The following is an 18,393-nucleotide window of genomic DNA, read 5'->3' on the forward strand; positions in this document are numbered from 1 at the left end:
TCGTCGTCCAAATGGGAGAGGGTTATTTCTTCTACAGGTATTTGTTTTACTATTGGCCTTGTTAATGGTGTTGTCATTATTTTTGGTGGGGAGTTTTCTGTTTCTGCCGTTATTGTTGCTGTTTGTGATGCAGTTGTTGCTACTGCTGCTGCTGGTGGGCATTCTGTTTGACGATATGCAATTGCTTCCTCTTCAGTCGTTGTTGTAGCTGCAGCTGCTGCCAGCGCTGTAGTGGTTTTGTGAATGCTATTGTGCCCAGTTGTCTCTGTCGGTGCCGTTATTTGTTTCTGCTGTTGGTGATGTTGATGCTGCTGCTGCTGCCCTTGTTGTGGTGTCTGTTGTTGTTGTAGTTGTAGTGGTGTTAGTGGTTGCTGCGGCTATGTTTCCCCCCCTTTCCTTCTTTCCTGGTGTGACCTGAATCGCCACAGAAGTAACATCCCGGTCTCCTTCCTTCCACGATCACCCGCAGATGCTGGCCTCCAGGGATTTCTATTAGGTCGGGAATTTTCTCTACAGTTTCTGGTTTTACTTGCAGTAGAATTTCCAACCTTATTCCAAACCAGTTCTTTTGGGATTTTTGGATTTCTAGGGGGTTTCTAGGATCTTCCAGCACCATAGCTTTTACTACCCAGTAGAAATTGATTTCTGGTGCTGTTACTTCTTTTCATTCGAATCACCCTCTGTCCCAGATAGATGGAAATTAAAATGAACTCCCCCATTTTTAATAAGATAGTTGAGTGATTTTGTGCTAGTGATCCCGACTGGAATATGACCTTGATGTAGCCGAATTTTGGGGCGTGGCAGACAAAGCTGACATCTCCCCATATACTTTTGAGGAGGAGCTCAGCTTGATTTGATGATATTTTTTCCAGTCTTATTTTCATGGACAGACATCTGTACATTATTGTTTTTGTGTTTTTTCGGTTGCATCTAGCAGCTTTTGAAGCACATTTAGTGTGGCCTTTCTTTCTTCGCATCTTATAATCTTCTCAGCTTCCTTTAAATGTTCTTTCTAACGACATACTTTCAAACTTATTTGTATCTTTTGCGAAGGAAACTTTATTTTTATTTGAACCTCCTCTTTCTTTGTTCGAAATTTTACTGATTTGTGTGGTGGTCGTAGTGGTGGTCGTAGTGGTGGTCGTAGTGATATTTTCCTTGCACAATTGGCTGCTGTCAGTTATATTTCTTGCTTCCTTGATCGAATTCTCATTACTCCTGACACTTCCACTGTGGTTGCTGTTGTTGTTGTCATTGCTGTTGCTACTCCTCTTGCTACTACCACTATCATTTACACCTAGAGTGAGTGGGGCATGTGACGGCAAAAGACAATTTCGCGTTCTACATCTCCTCCTACTTCCCTCACTTGTTGACTCGCTGAGAAAGACGATGACGCCATATTAAATTTTGCAAATTTTGAAAGGAAAATAAATCTATCTTTTCGAGTGATTTTTGCTCCATGTGGCAAAAAAAAAATACTACTGTTAATCAGACCAATATGGTTTAGATTAACTTAATCGCAAGTTATTGCAATAAAATGTAACAATAACAATCTTTTTAGAGGTAAACACGCTCCGAAATACACGTCCAGCTCTGGCACCAATAATAGTAATAATAGTTTTGCCACAGGACCCATTTATAAGTACAACTGATTTGTTTTTAAGTGGATACAAAAGTGTATTGGTAAGTGTACGATAAACTTTTATAACGAGGAGATGGGCAGTGATGTTATACAATATACCTATGCATTAAAATCTTATATTACATAAATATATATTCACGGTGGTGCACCAGCATGACCGCAGCCACTTGGCTGAAACACATAAATAAATAAATAAATAAAATACACAAAATAATTAGTTTATATGAAACAGTTATCAATTTCTCCACTCATTCGTTCGTTTGACAAAATATTTGTTGTCATTATTAATTGTGTCAGCAAGCCTTTCATTCTTTTGGGGTCGATATAGTAAGTACCAGCTGACTACTGGGGTTGATGTAATTGAATATCTCCCTTTCCCAAATGTCAGGCCTTTTGCCTATAGTAGAAAGTATTATTAATTGTGTCGTTGAAATAGCCCACAATAATGTTATTTTTTGTGAGAAAATTGCTATTTTTTACCTGTGAAATACGTGTATTCGCTGACGAACGGGATTTTTTTTCTTTCAGTTTTAAATGTTCGTTTTTCTTGGAGAGCGTTGCCGCATTGAGGGTCCATATCATTAATAATTTTTTTTTCCTCTTTTTGGTTCGTAAATTAAACTGTTTTTCTCTAAAACTAGGAAAAGAAAAATATGAAATAACTTCCTAAGTCTTTATGTAGTAAAAATCCAAGATGAGGAAAACAAATAGAAAACATGTCCTACGACAGCTAAGAAGTAATAACATCAGAATATGGGTATAGATTTGTAGAGAGTAAGAGCAATTGATTGTAGCAATCTCTGGATATAAGCAGTTTTTAAATGTTATTTACGACTAAAGAAAGTTGGATAGGCGGCGAGCTGGCAGAAACGTTAGCACGGCGGACGATATGCTTAGCGATATTTCGTCTGCCGCTACGTTCTGAGTTCAAATTCCGCCGAGATCGACTTTGCCTTTCGGGGTCGATAAATTAAGTACCAGTTACGCACTGGGTCGATGTAATCGACTTAATGTTTAGCCCCTTGTGGGCAGTAAAGAAAGTTGGATACTGTGGATAAAATAAGACACTTATCACTCTATTCATAGCGATTGACTTAAATCGGTTAAATTTCTCTTCTGTAAATGCATTTGATAAATACAACGCATTTGAAAAACCATTAATAGCAGCAATGATTATTTTAGATTTATTGTGGACATGGTTATAGAAGCCAATCTGCTAATGATATAAAGCCTTCCAACCTAAGCCCAATGCTACGCATGATAAAACTAGCAAAAACATTACTCCAAAAGGAGGAAAGGAAATCTAGACAGGATTCAAACTCAGCAGCTAATTTTTTTGCAACTAAATACCGCAAAGCATTTAGTTCGGTATTTTAATGTTTCTGCCATTCTGATAATAATAATAATAATTTCAACTGGGAACGAAGCGGCAATTGAAATACCGCTAAGCATTTCGCCCGGTGTGCTAACAATTCTGCCTTAGTAATAATAATAATGATAATAATAATAATAATAATAATAATAATAATAATAATAATAATAATAATGGTTTCAAATTTGGCAGCAATTTTGGAGGAGCAGGATGAGTCGATAACATCGACCCCTTTGAACGGCACATCGAGAAATTAATTTTTTGTAACTAAACACTTTCAAACTTCGGACACTGGTAGAATGTGTCATATAAAACATCTTTTACTCTTAGTGCTGTTGGGAAAATTTTGTATTTTCAAAGTTATTTCGTGTTAAAGTTGTCGTAACCAATCAATGACGTGTATTCAGCTGAATAAAATTACTACTGTTGTTTGTCAACAACTTCCGGCGGTGAATATTTCGTTTGTCACTGTTATTTATGACATAATTCATCTGTTACGTTTGTATGAATAAACGAGTGTATCTGAAGCATGTTTACTTCATGGCACCACCACAATTGTTCGTGCATTTCTACTGCTTTTTTTTTCCTGTTTTTCAGCTACTATTTTCAGATAGACATTTTTGCCCCCCTCCCCCTCCAATTTCTTCATTTTTCACATTTTTCCGTAACTCTAACCCTAAAATCTCAACCCTAACCCTAAAAACCCAACCTTAACCCTAACCGTAACCCTAAAATCTTAACCTTAACCCTAAAACCCCAACCCTAACCCTAAAACCCTAACCCTAACCCTAATTCTAAAACCCTAACCCTAATCCTAAAACCCTAACCCTAACCCTAAAACCCTAACCCTAAAACCCTAACCCTAAAACCCTAACCTAAGTGGGTTTGAAGTCCGTCGAATATGTGCAAGGTCACTACGGAGTCCACGACTATGAGAAATCCTTATTATAGCATACTGTATAGTGGCACTATCATATCATGAACTAACACAGTAATTAACTTGAATTTCATAATTTAAAATAATTCATAAATGAACATAGATTACCGAAATAATTGACAAAATCATGAAAAATATTCTTTTATACGCCACTAATTGAATGTTTGTTTTTATCAACAGAAAGAACCAAACACTTATTATAGTAGTTTCGCTTGCCTCCCTTGTGCGCCAGGCTGCGAGACATGTGTTGATGGAAGTCCATGCATTTTAGCACTTAACTGGGTTCTGAGAAGCATTGTTCTAGGAATTGCAGGATTAATCATGTGCTGTATTCCGATATTAATCTGGTTTACAGTGCAATATCGAGAGGTCAAGGTAAGATAATTTTTCATTGTTAAATTAACCAAGCTTTCTGGTTTCAGTCATTGGACTCCGGTGGTACAGGATCACCATCTTCGACAGAACTTACTTGATCACATCAACCACAGTACGGATTTTCTCTCTCTTTCTCTCTCTCCCTCTCTCTCTCTTTCTCTCTCTCTCTCTCTCTCTCTCTCTCTCTCTCTCTCTCTCTTCCCATCTTTCTCTCTTCCACTATTTCTAATTTCTATCAATCTTTCTCCCTCTTTCTTTTACACACTCATACACACACATATCTACATACATACATACATACATATATATACATATGTGTGTGCGTATGTGTGTTGGGTCTTCCCATAAATAATGCGGTTTTTTTATACTTTATTTTTCAAAATTAAGATAAACTAAGTTATTTTTTAATCTAAAATATACTCTCCTTCATTTCCTACTGTGCTCTTCCATTTATCTGGTAGGCTTCCAATGCCCCTCTTCCAAAATTCATTTGTCCGTGATGAAAAATACTCCTCCAGCATTGTTCTGATCCCATCTACAGTATTCATATTTTTTCTATCCAAATGATTTTGAAAACTGCGGAATAAATTATAATCAGATGGGGCAATGTCTGGCGATTGTGGTGGGTGAGACATCGAGCTGTATGTGGACGAACGTTATCCTGATGGAAGACCACCTTTCCTCTTGAAACCAAAGATGGTTGTTTTTCTTCTAGCGCTGACTTAAGCCACCCAAGATGCTCCCAGTAGATCTCCTTTGCTATCATATGATTTGGGCTTAAAAGTTCCAAGTGAACTAAACTTTTCACATCCCACCAAAAACATAACAACACCTTAAGTGGGTGAAGACCTTCTTTAGCTTGGGATGCCGGTGTTTCTCCTTTCCCTGCCCACTGTCTTCCGTGCTTGACTTCTTTATAGAGAAGCCATTTCTCGTTGCCTGTCACTATTCAGTCCCAAAAAGGCTCATTCGTGAGACGTGGCTACAAAGAAGAGCACACATTCACTCTCTGCGCGTAATTATACTCGGAAAGTTTGTGAGGAACACCTTGACCCAATTTGCTGACTTTTCTGATGGTACGAAGTGTGGAGGAATGGTCGAATGATCAGATACAAGCTTCTCTGCTACTTCCTCAACCGTTACGATGGGATTTTGTTCCACCAGGGTTTGCAGGACGTCCTCATCGAGAGCTACAGATTTTCCAGGACGAGATTCGTCTTCTAGGCTGTAGTTTCCGGCTCGGAATTTCTGGAACCACCGGTGACACTGGCTTATGCTTATTGTCCGATCCCCATATACCGCATTAATATTCCTCACACATTTCGTTGAGTTGTTGCCTCTATTGAAATCATTAAAAAAAATATACTGAATATGCCCCTTTGTCATTTCCATTATAGCTTTGAAAAAATAACTGTTAACATCAAACTGCACTCTTCAAAACTTCCACTAAGAATAAGACTAAGGTTAAAATTACTACCTACTTTTATAGCAAGTTAATGCAGGTAGTTTATCCCGTCCCCCTCCGACTTATAGTTCATGCAGTTGAAAAAACCGCATTATTTATGGGATGATATCTATCTATCTATCTATCTAATAGATAGATAGATAGATAGATAGATAGATAGATAGATAGATAGATAGATAGACATACATACATACATACATACATACATACATACATACATATACATGCATACACACAAACAACACACACACATACACACACACACACACACACACACACACACACACACACACACACACATATATATATATATATCAGTGAAGCTAATCGCCACATCAATATGGCTGTTCAATACTAGTTTAACCCCAGGAAGATCTTCCACCAACTGGTTATAGATGCAGTCTTCACTCTGTATATATATTGCAAGCGGGGAAGCGAGCCCCTACCATCCACCAGTAGACGACAGGATCGCATGAACGATTGCGTTTCCAGCTAGTTTGCTCGTCCTCAGTTGCGAACATACGGTCGCCAGAGAGATGGACAGAGTCCGCTCCACCAAGTAATGTACAGTAAACAAAGCAACCAAAGTAACTAATTATAAATTCTCAATAAGAGATGAGAGTGGTAACTATACTAACAAGTAAAGCCATCTCTCTGATATATTAGCAATATATCTTTATTAACACTACGAATATTCATTTCGTAATTTTAATGTCAATCTTAATTTTAATTTTAAATTTAATTTTAAATGTTAACTATATTTTTAATAATTTTTAATTATTTCTATTTATTTATTTTTATAATATTATGTTTCAACACTAGTTTTTAACTGTAAATCTTAAATCTTTTGTTTGCTTAGCTTTATCACAACTAGACAGCCCTAGGTCTCCCCTCGAGTAAAATTTGACCACTCACTACAGATGACGTCTATTATCATATTTGTGATCGCTTTCTTACCTACACATCCTCCCTCTCATTGGTACCCAGCCTTGTAGGTCTGGTATCTGCTTTATCTTTTCCCTTATCTGTCCGTCTCTACATCTACTCCCCCTAATTTCTTTGGAAAGTAATACCCCACACTTGTCTTTGCACTCACTCCCTCTAATTTCCCTGATATATACCAATCAGTATATATCTAGCACAAAGCCGTTATCTACCTGTCTTTCTCACACCAGATTGTATTATTTATTCCTCCCTCTAATTTCTCTGGACTAAATACTCTCCACAATACTGAATAGCCTAAGGCATATGTCACTTATCCACCTATCTTTCTTACACCGATGTATATTATTTATTCCACTTTCAGTATTTGTTCAACTTTACAACTGCCAGTACTCATTTTTCCTCACTACGGAGTACTATCTAACCATTCTTTTTTTCTCACAATGGAGTACTATCTAACCATTCTTTCTGATCATGGATTTACCTAAGGAATACCCAATCTAACTGTATTTAAATGGACCTCTCCTCCCCCTTGGACATAATGTACCGCAACAACTATCATTCATGAGGAACTTTCTTCCACTATGTAACCTATATCTCCCCGATGACAGTATACCCAACTTATGGAGTTTCCGCTCAACACGACGTTCCAATAGCTGGGATATCCCAGAAACAGATGTCAGAGACTATTCTTTTACCATCCGTTCTGTAGCTAAATTAAATTAATTGTCCTAGTCAGGTCTTACCTAATTGTTTGCCTTTCCTCACCACTTTAACCTATATGTATATATATATATATATATATATATATATGCATACATACATACATACATACATACATGTGTGTGTGTATGTGTGTGTAGCATTGTAATATGTGTAAAGGTGATAAGTGCTCAAAGATTTTTCAAACTTTTTTCCATCTCTGACACATACACGTATACACGCACATACACACACACATACACACATATATATATACACACATATTTATACAAACGCGCACGCTCACACACACATGTATATAATGACGGGTGATATTCATGTCTCTACCAAAGTTTAAAAAATAATGAATTAACTGCTAAGATTTATATTAGCAGTAATTATAAGCAGAAATTTCAACTTTGTTAACATTCTATCTTACCTGGGTATGGTAGTATGAAGCCACTCAGCAGTAATGCATTACTGTAACACCGTAAGCTATATTCTATAAGACGATACTAGTTTCCATTATACAAAATGTGTTCTTCTTCGTTTGTTATGAGGATATTATTGTCGGTTACGCTGCTTGGATAAAATACTGTGTTGGGTCAAAAGCTTTGCAATATTTTGGTAACTTCGAGGTTGACTTTGACTTTCATCATTTTGGGGTCGATAGAATAAATACCAGTTGAGCACTGGGGTCAATGTAATCTGATTACACCCTCTCCCGAAATTGCTAGTTTTGTTCCAATATTTGAAACCTAATATTTTGGTAACTTATTTGCTTTACTTGTCAAGTTACAGCAGCAGCCTAGAACTCAAAGTAGAGGCCATCATGCTGCACCATCTGAAGCCACCTTTCTGCCACTTCTTTGATCCCGCACTTATAACAGTTCTTTCCCGTGAAGCGAAGAACTCCTTCACTAAAGCTTCCACCTCTTCTTGGTTGATGAAGCGTGGAAAATGTAGTGATTCAGCCATAGATCGGAAGTAATAATCCGAGGGAGTTGTTAGGTCCGGACTATATGCTAGGTGTAGCATCAGTTCGAGCTTTATGAGGTCTTGCGTTGCCTTACTGCAGAAGAGCTGGCTTTCTGTTAAGCAATACAGGGTATTTTGCCGCACAATCGTGTACATCCATGAGATGCAAAGCTGTCCTGATACTCCCCGGGTGTTACTCGCCAGATTTGTTTTATGGTTATGAGCATGGCAAAGAAATCTACTGTTTTAAGTCTACCTGACCTTACCTGTTCATCGAGATTTTTGAAACTAGAGCGAAATTTATTGAACCATCTGATTTACGTCTTGTGATCAACTGCAACTTCACCTTTCGCACAACAATTGTTTTTGGTCGCTTCCTCGGCATTACGGCCCAGTTCAAACTTGTAAAGCATAAAACTCGAATTAGACTAGGTCGCACGTTCATCTGTCTGACTTTCAAATGGTATACGGAGTGAAGCAATACACAACGCGTCAGTGCACCAACTACCATGATATGACCAACTTCGGCAGTTACCTTCCATGGCTTGAAATACTTCGGTCACGTGATATACACGCCGCAAACTAGCACGTATGCAAATATTTTATTACTTGAAATGTTTAACAAGGTCTGAATATATTTTTGTTGTTAGTCAGCTTTATCAAGCTATCATCTAGGCTTTTTTAACCAAGGTAACAAACTAAATATTGCCTAAAAATGTATATTGCCAGGGAATCTAAAGTAGATACATTACAGTTCCGCAGTTCTTGCATTTAATATTGATGAAATATATATCTGCAATACATCAAGATAAATTTAGAAGACTACAACCCTTCGTTTCCTTTTTTAAAATTGATGCCTCTTTCTAATGTAAAACTAATAATTTCAGATTGACTAACTTGGAAGTGAAGAAAAGATTCAGAACTCTGATATAACTTTTTTTTAACTGATGTAGCTGAAGTAATAGTTAGTAATAGCAAAGTTCAATTCTAGAAATTCTAACTAGATTTTTATCATGGCTCGTTTGGCACCTCTGGTTTCGTCATGTTAGTATATCTAATATATGCTGTAAGATTGTAGACGTTTAATAACTAAAGTAGAAATTAAAGAAAAGCAAACGTTGGCTTAACATTCAACAGACAATACAATTAATGAAGGAATTGCAATCCTAATTGAAATCATTAATAAAACCTAAAGTCAGCTATCCAATTCATAGAAATCAGCAAAAAGACAAGTTTCTTTTTTTCTTTTAATACAAACTTTAGCGGTAATCGATATTCCACTAAGCAAAACAAACAATAGCAAAAATAAAGATCAAACTAAATTTTCTGATTAAGTTAAATGATTAATTGATCTAGTGTATATTTGATTATTAAGTGGATACTATGATTGCTATTTGAAGAAAAGTAGATTAGACGCACATATTAGTATATTTCTCAAAATCTTCAGACATTTTACTTCCTTAACTTTATCACATGTTCAGCACATTCTAAGAGAAAGTTAAATAAAGCTATTTGACAGACGCATAGACATATATATGTAAGAAAGAGGTGTAGATGATTATATCAACCCCATAATATAACTGGTAACTATTTGTTATTGACGCCGCAGGAAAAAGTAAAATCCATCTTTACGGTATTTAAGCTACAATATAAAGGTTGACCGTCAATTAACCCAGCAACTATATTACCGACTGCTTTTTGAACATCACATATCTCAGAAAAATAACATGTACAATCAATTTTATCGATCAGTACTTGATTGCTGCTTAGCTCATCGACCTTGGATTGATGAAATCAATATTGATCTCATTCGTTAGAAATCATTAGTTTTTATATTGGTATGATGTCAAAATCTTATTTAATTGACCGTAATTGGTGGTGTTTATTAATCTATTTAAGAGTAATATGAATGAAACGAATTGGTGAGATGAGAATACTAGATTCAACTCGGCCAGTTACGTCAGATGTACAGGACGTGATTGTGAAGTGTCTGCCATGTGTACCTCGCTGCGGGCGTTATTGTTTTTACTTTGTGAGACAGAGATCATCTTCAATCCAGAAGCTGAAAATTCTGTCCACTCGATCATTACGTACTTTCAAGTGACATTCTAAGATGTTCAAATTCATGAAGACAAACTTTCAGCTATAAATTACTTGAGCTTTTGATATTGGAGAATTATTATTACGCATTACATTCGGCAAAAGTCAACCCCTTTTCTCGTCGACTTAACCTTTCCCTCATCCAACATTGACAAAACGTGAAGATGTACTATAATGTGACTTTCGATTTCATTTAACGTTCCATTTATCAAAATGTATGGAACTATCTCTATGTTAGAAAACTATGTTTGGAGCAGTAGATGTCAGAATAGGCAACACGAAGAAAAAATCTTTGTTAGGTGGAAAACAACTTTACATGACATAGTCGTGATATCCTTAACAATACTTCTAAAATAATATTTTAGTTGTTTCCTCTATGTTCTGAGCTTCACTTCTGCTGGAGTTAACTTCGGCTTTTAAATTCTTTCCAGCGTTGACAATTAAACCAATACACGTTTAATATAATGAGATTGCTTTAATTTATAATACATTTCACCTCAGAACATATAACCTTGAACTGTTGTTAGGAATTGCTATTATTTTATTATAGATATAATCATAATAGTTTCAAAATGCAAAGGAAATTATTCTAGCGAATCTTTGAGATTTTTTTTATTTCATATTTTTCTGAAACCACTCTTCTTTTTTTCATTTCTTGCAGGTTCTTAAGGCCTCCAGTCCGTTGTTGATGCGGATTATTCTTCTGGGAGCATTTTTCTTATATTGTCCCGTAAGTCTTTATACAAATATTCAATGTTCTGTTTTAACAATTGCATATATATATATATATAGATATCTAGAAATATTTACTATACCCCACGCAACATAGCAACCCGTCAATAAGTCATGCAGTAAAACTTTCACTTATTCTAGAATCTGTTTGCCAGAGTTCACAAAATTGAAGATGAAATATAAAAATATAAAAAGAAAGAAATGTTATTCACCAATCATCGAAATAAACTAAATAAATTATTTATGGTCACTAGAGTTGTTTTCTGGAAGATTATTTGGTTCTGTCTACTTAGAAGAGTGAATGTGGAGAAGAGGATTTGTTTCGATAATAATGAGTATGCAGAGCAACGGATGTCACAGTAGAACACTTTCAGGAAATAATTTGGCAAGCAATCTTTAATATATGAGGATATGCAGAAAATAAAGATGCTAATGTCTATTTTGAGTCGTCATATCAGTCGGATAGTGTGTTGCGAAAGTTTGTGGAATATCTCTGCAGCAGCTATTATCCGAATTATCAGAGGGTATATATTTACGTCTACATCATTTTCCAATGCGTATATTCATATTTGAGATCGTAAGTTTTTTATTCAGCGGATCTATTATATTATCAAGTGGTCTCCTCAGTCATGTTCTTCAGCTGTTCATCTGCTTAGTTTCTTTCTCTTGAAATGAAAAATGATCTACGAGATATTATTAGAAATAAAATATTTTTTTTGTCTTGCTATGCAGTGTACAGGATAGACTACGAAAAGATGATTTAGTAAAAGCTGGGTTGCTTTCGCACATAGGCTAGGTCTGCTCAATCAGTAATGAACTGAAACTAATCAGCAACATCAACTACAGAATTAAAATATTATTGATGTTCTCTAATTTTTTTAATGTGAATGAGGTTCAGATAAAGAAACCCACTTGCAACAATTATACTGTATTAACGAACAGAAAAAAAAAACATACACATTTTTGGTCTATGTTAATATTGGAAAATTATCAAATTTATTATTATTTTGGTTTGATTCATGTTCGGTTTTATTCATGGGAGGATTTATGTGAGTAGCGGGTTACTACCTGTAACCTTAGGTATCCACAAGTTTTCAGCTGTGTTTCAAGTGCTTAGAACCCTCCTGATAATCCTTGTTATCCCTAAGAGACAAACTTTCTGTAGGAGCTCTACCGGCCATTTTATTCTAATTTCGTTCAACCATTTGTCTATATCTTTGCTTACTGTTCCCAATGAACCAATTATTGTAGGCATGGCTTTTACTGTTCTCATGCTCCAAATCCTTCCTATTTCAAATTTTAAGGGTTTTTTAAACATTTTTTCGTCCTCTTTCTTTACGATCCTAGAATCAAACGGGCATGATGGGTTGATTAGTAAGCAACTTCGCTTTTCCTTATCTATAATTGTTATGTCCAATCTGTTATTTTCTAATATCTTGTCCGTTTGAACACGAAAGTCCCACAAAATCTTATATTTCTCCTACTCCAGTACTCTTTCGACTCTAGCTTCAAATCCCCGTTTCTGGTACAGTTTCGAGTGTAAAACTTTTACAACCTAGTCATGCGTCCATTTCTTATATTCTTCCTGTGCCAACTTGGGGCATTCTTTCACCAGGTATTCTATTTTCTCATTCCAAGTTTCAAAGGTTCTACATTATACTGACACATTCTCTCCATTTTTTCTCAAGTTTTTTTTCAAGTTGTTTGTTTTTATCGCTTGATCTTAGGCTGTTACATTTATGCTCTTTGTTTCTTTTTATAATTACCCATTTTTTTTTACCAAGCCCAGGATTTTCTTCCACATACGACTTCAGTGGCTCTCCAGAATTGGCCATGCAGAGGTTTCTCTTTAATCTGTCAGACATGCTCTCTTTGTATTTCATTCTTCTCCTGTTCTCCTATTACGTTTTTCTGCTTTTCTGTACTGCTCTGTAAATACTCTACTAGGCTTTTTCTTTCCATCTATACACATTCTTCAACTACTATTAAGCCTCTTCCACCCTGGTTTCTCCTCAAGTACAGCAGGTTGATACCAGCTTTCGGATGGGCTTCATACAATGTCAGCTTTTGGATGGTGGGCTCCATACAATGTCATACATTGTCATTATTATTATTTTCATATACACAACAGATTCGACTGTTGGGGAAGTATTATTATTATTAAGGCGACGAGCTGGCAGAATCGTTAGCAAGCAGGGGAAAATATTTAGCGGCATTTCGTCCGTCTTTACATTCTGAGTTCAAATTCAGCTGAGGTCGATTTTGCCTTTCAGCCTTTCGGGGTCACTAAATTAAGTAGCAGTGAAACACTGGGGTCTATGTAATCGACTAGTTTGCTTCCTCAAAACTGCTGCTGTTGTGGGTGGCAAAATTAAAACCATTATTATTATTATTATTATTATTATTATTATTATTATTATTATTATTATTATTATTATTATTATTATTATTATTGAGTGAGAGAGCAGTGCATGCCATCAAAGTGACACTGAGGTACAATATAGGAAACCCAGTATACATATCATGACTACCCGTCTGATAAGATTACACCAGGCACATACATCACAACCATATGTGCGCGACGTGGTGATCTCAAATCAAAATAAACAGTGCATGAACTTTCAGATAGGACCCAGTTAGAATTTTCTTCAGGTTGTGTAGTCCATCCCAGAATAAAGGTCGTTTAAGGATGTTGAACGAAACACTTATGTTCCAGAGTAAAATTATTCACACTTCAACACATAGCTATGATATTCCCCCGCTACTTCTGCCCGTGATCAGAGATGCACATATCGTCAGCCACCAAGAGACATGCTCAACTAGTTAAGGTCAAACAACTGACGCGCAAATCTGTGGTACTGAGCAGAACATTTGCTGTAGCCCATCTTTTATACCAAGATAAAACATGTACGTGATAACACTTCCAATCAGTTAAGATCAGAAGCCATGGGAGTCAGTGCCTGGTACTGCACCATAGTATTGGTACTGCATCATAGTATTGGTACTGCATCAGGACATGGTACTGCATCAGGGCATTGGTACTGCATCAGGGTACTGGTACTTCATCAAGGCATTGGTACTGCATCAGAGTATTGGTACTGCATCAGAATACTGGTACTGCATTAGGGAATTGGTACTGCATCAGCGCATTGGAACTGCTCAGAGCATTGGTGCTGCATCAGGGCATGGTACTGCAAGAAGCTTGCTTTCCAACCACATGGTTCCGGGTTCAGTCCCACTGCGTAGCACCTTGGGCATGTGGCTTCAACTATAGTCTTGACCCGACCAAAGCCTTGTGAGTGGATTTGGTAGACAGAAACTGAAAGGAGCCCGTCATATCTATATATTTATGTGTGTGTGTGTGTGTGTGTGTGTGTGTGTGTGTGTGCGTGCATTTTTGTGTTTGTGTTTGTCCCCACACCATCGCATGACACCCGATGTTGGTGTGTTTACGTCCCCGTAACTTAGCGGTTCGGCAAAAGGATGCGATAGAATAAGTACTACGCTTAGAAAGAATAAGTTGTGGGGCGATTTGCTGGACTAAAGAAGGTGCTCAAGCATAGCTGCAGTCAAATGCCTGAAACAAGTAAAAGAATAACAATAAAAGAATAAAGAAAATAAGGGGGAAAAGGGAAAGAAAATTCACAACGAATTCACAGCGACAATGCTCTTCTCAGTACGTGTGACGTACCAGTTAAGACAATATTTTTCACTTCCTGTATGGATGGTAAGCCAGAGATCATTTTAAAATAATTTTCAGTTCCTTTTTTGATCATTCCAAGTGCTCCTACAATAACTGGTATTGTAACCGACTTGAGATGCCACATCTTTTCGATTTCAATTATCAAATCTTTATATTTTCTGACCTTATCAAATTCTTTTGCCAAGATATTATGGTCACAGGGTATGCTCATGTCAATCAATAAACAGATTTTATTGTTTTGGTCTTTTACAACAATATCCGGTTTATTTGCTTTGATGGTCCAGTCTGTACATACTCAGGGTGGTGCTTGTACCATTTGCCAGCAGTTTTGATTTTATAATGCCGAAACATTATCCAATGTAGATATTGACCAACTCTGTCATATCTTGATTTGTACTCTACAGGTGCTAAAACGTTACACTCAGAGATTAGGTGGTCCACTGTTTCAACCAATCGTTGCAGTATCGGCACTTTGGGTTTAAGCCATTTTTCATCACGTTGGTTTGATAGTTCCGGGTCAATAAGCTCTGATCTTGAGCTGTCAAGATAAAGCCTCCACTCTCTGCCTTTAGTCCTGAGCTCCGTAGCTACTGATGGGTGTGCTTCTGGTCTACATCAGCTTGTTTGCTACTGGCCACATATTTGCTATGCAGAGGTTTTTGTTCTCACCTATCTGCTAAATTCTTCAAACGCATTTTGCTTTGCTATTGGTTTCACCTTCTTTGCAATTACAGTTGCCGCACTTCCATCATACTGTTCAACCTAGGTATCATGCATAAACTAGCTTAAAAATTGTTTGCTCTCCATAACAGAATGAAGATTCTTCGACGTCTTTCGTGGTTTTCAACAAGATTTAGCACCCATCCGTTAGATGTTTCAAGATATTTTGCCAGGCCAATTGTACGAGATTTCAAATTGGATCGAGTCTCGACCTTCTTGAGCTTTGGGTTGGTAAAGACGATCTGCGTTTGTCTTTTGGTGTTGCATCTTATTGTAAGTCAGCAGCTTACGGATTTTCCTGTCAAACTTCCTTATTTCGCTCATATTTCAGTTCAACACATTGAAATAGTAAATAACAACTAGAACTGCTAAAGAGTTTATGCCTAACACCTTATTACGTGCATTTAACTCGTATTTTAGGACTGCTCGAAATCTTCTGTAACACTCCTCCCTGATCTTCTCTTTCATGCTTGCATGCTGAATGTCAGAGCCCTCATTTGTTCCGAGGTATTTGTAAGTTTGTTCCTGCTCAAGTTCTTTTATGACTGTGTCAACATCCAACACCACTGAATATGAGGTCTTCAATTTCTCTTACTGGGAAGTGGCCTTGGCACATTTATCAAGACCAAATTCCATCCCAATGTCATCACTGAATACTCTCACAGTACGAAGTAGTCCTTCACGCTCATTATCGTCTTTGCCATAGAGTTTTAAGTCATCTATATAAAATAGACGACTTATTTTCTTGCCGCCAATTTTATATCCATATCTTGTTCTGTTAAGTTCACTTGTAAGGGATACTAAGGCTATGCAAAAATTAAAGGTGAAAGTGAGTCACCTTGGAAAATGCCGCAGTTGATATTAATATTTTTTGTGGTCAGTACTCCATTAGAGTGGTATAATTGGAGAGTCGTATTCCAAACTGTTGTGCTTCAGGAAGTCTGAAATCAAAGGAAAAATTTTGAATATATCCAGCGACTTCAAGATCCATGAATGCAGTATACTGTCAAAGGCCTTTTTATAATCGATCGATGCGAAACAGATTTCTGCGCTTGTCATGACAGTTCTCAAGGATCATACGATTGATTAAGAGTTGATCTTTGCATCTGAGCATATGAGCCTTGTCGGCACCCTTTTTGTTCAGTGGGTAAAATATCGTTCTGTTCCATAAATTTATGTTCTCTCCATGAGGATAGATGTTAACATTTTATACGTGGTAGATAGACATATCACGGACCGACAGTTTTGAGGATATTTGGTTTAATTATTCTTCGGGAGTAGATAAGTAATACTTCTTGCTAACAGTCAGGTGCTTTCGTAGGATCTTTCATAATTGCATTGAATAACTGAACTAATTTTTCGTGTGCGCACGGGAGCGATGCGAACCAGAAATTTGACACCCTATCATTACGAGAGGATTTCCACTTATGATCTTTCCTGAGTGTCATCCTTATCATTATTATTATTATTATTATTATTATTATTATTATTATTATTATTATTATTATTATTATTTCTTTTTATCACAGGTGGTTTTGTTGGAACTCCTGGGGTCTTGCATGCGTAGCGGGCCTCTACCTACAGCCTACGGTACTATACTATCTGTACTTTTCAGCTAATACTTTTCTGATTATTCTGGCCGTGCCAAGGAAACAAACCTCTTGTAACAGTTCTACTGAGCAATCTATTCTAATTTCCTTTATATTTTTCTTGATGCCTTCTCATTCCAAGGGCCGACCCTCCAGGTCGTGGCCAAAGTTTGGTCTTGCGCTGCCATTATAGAGATTTCGGTCTCTTCTTTAGTGTTCTTTTTTTCAGTCAATCCCACCTATTCTATCAGCAACTTCTGTTCTGGCTATATGGAATGGATTGTGTAGTCCCTTGTTGCGCAGCTCTGTATGCCTTGGGTATGTGCTGTGGTTTGCTGTGATGTTCTTATGGTTACTGTATTGAAAGTGTTTTGCGTAGGATGTGTGCAGTGCACAGTAGTGCAATTTTCTGTATGTTATATATATTTGTAAGTCCTGGTGTTTTTGTTATGTATTTGTCTGAATATTTTTTTATGATAGGAATTGTTTCTGTTTTTAGATTCCACATTCGAGTTATCTCTATTTCCAGGTTTTTGTATTTTGAAAGTTTTTCCATTTCTTTTCGAGAAACGTTGTCATCTGCTGTTATTGATACATCAATTAGAAAGCATTTTTTTCTTCATGATCTTTGACAACTATATCTGGTCTATTTGCCTTAATTTCTCTATCTGTGTGTATTGTCATATCCCAGAGTATGGTTGCTTTCTCGTTTTTTGTGACCTTTTCTGGCGTGTGTTTATACCATCATTTTTCTGTTGTTATTCCATAGTGTTGGCATAGCTTCCAGTGTATATAGGTCCCAGCTCTGTCGTGTCTGTGAATATATTCCTTCTTAGCCAGGACTGAGCAGCCAGAGATAATATGATTTATTGTTTCTTGTCCATCTCCACATATTCTACAGTTACTTGTTATGTTTCTTTTCATTATATGTTTTTGGTAATTTCTGGTGGGGAGGCGTTGGTCTTGTGCAGCAATTAAAAATCCTTCAGTCTCTGCTTTGAGTCCTGAGCTTCTCAACCATTGCTGGGATTTTTCTCTGTCTATTTCTTTTGCATTTAGTTTAGCCCAGTATTTACCATGTAGGGGCTTTTCTTGCCATCGTTTTATCATGGTCCGTTGCTGTTCTAGTTTTAGTT

General features: G+C 36.8%; 1 protein-coding gene across 8 annotated transcripts in view; it reads left to right on the forward strand.

Annotated features, from left to right (window-relative positions):
* The window catches only part of LOC106877599 (putative G protein-coupled receptor CG31760), a 1,070,704-nt gene that overhangs the window by 939,890 nt on the left and 112,421 nt on the right, over window positions 1-18,393 (forward strand). For all 8 annotated transcript variants that reach the window (XR_016243082.1, XM_089357298.1, XM_089357297.1 and 5 more), the window contains 2 exons: window positions 4,132-4,326; window positions 11,175-11,243. Coding sequence is in view for 7 of the 8 variants with exons in the window: in XM_089357298.1 (XP_089213424.1) it covers window positions 4,132-4,326; window positions 11,175-11,243 (264 nt within the window). In the remaining variant the exon portion in view is untranslated. The remainder of the gene's footprint in view (window positions 1-4,131; window positions 4,327-11,174; window positions 11,244-18,393) is intronic.

This window comes from Octopus bimaculoides, chromosome 9, assembly GCF_046866305.1.
Source record: "Octopus bimaculoides isolate indiv1 chromosome 9, ASM4686630v1, whole genome shotgun sequence".
Lineage (NCBI taxonomy): Eukaryota > Metazoa > Mollusca > Cephalopoda > Octopoda > Octopodidae > Octopus > Octopus bimaculoides.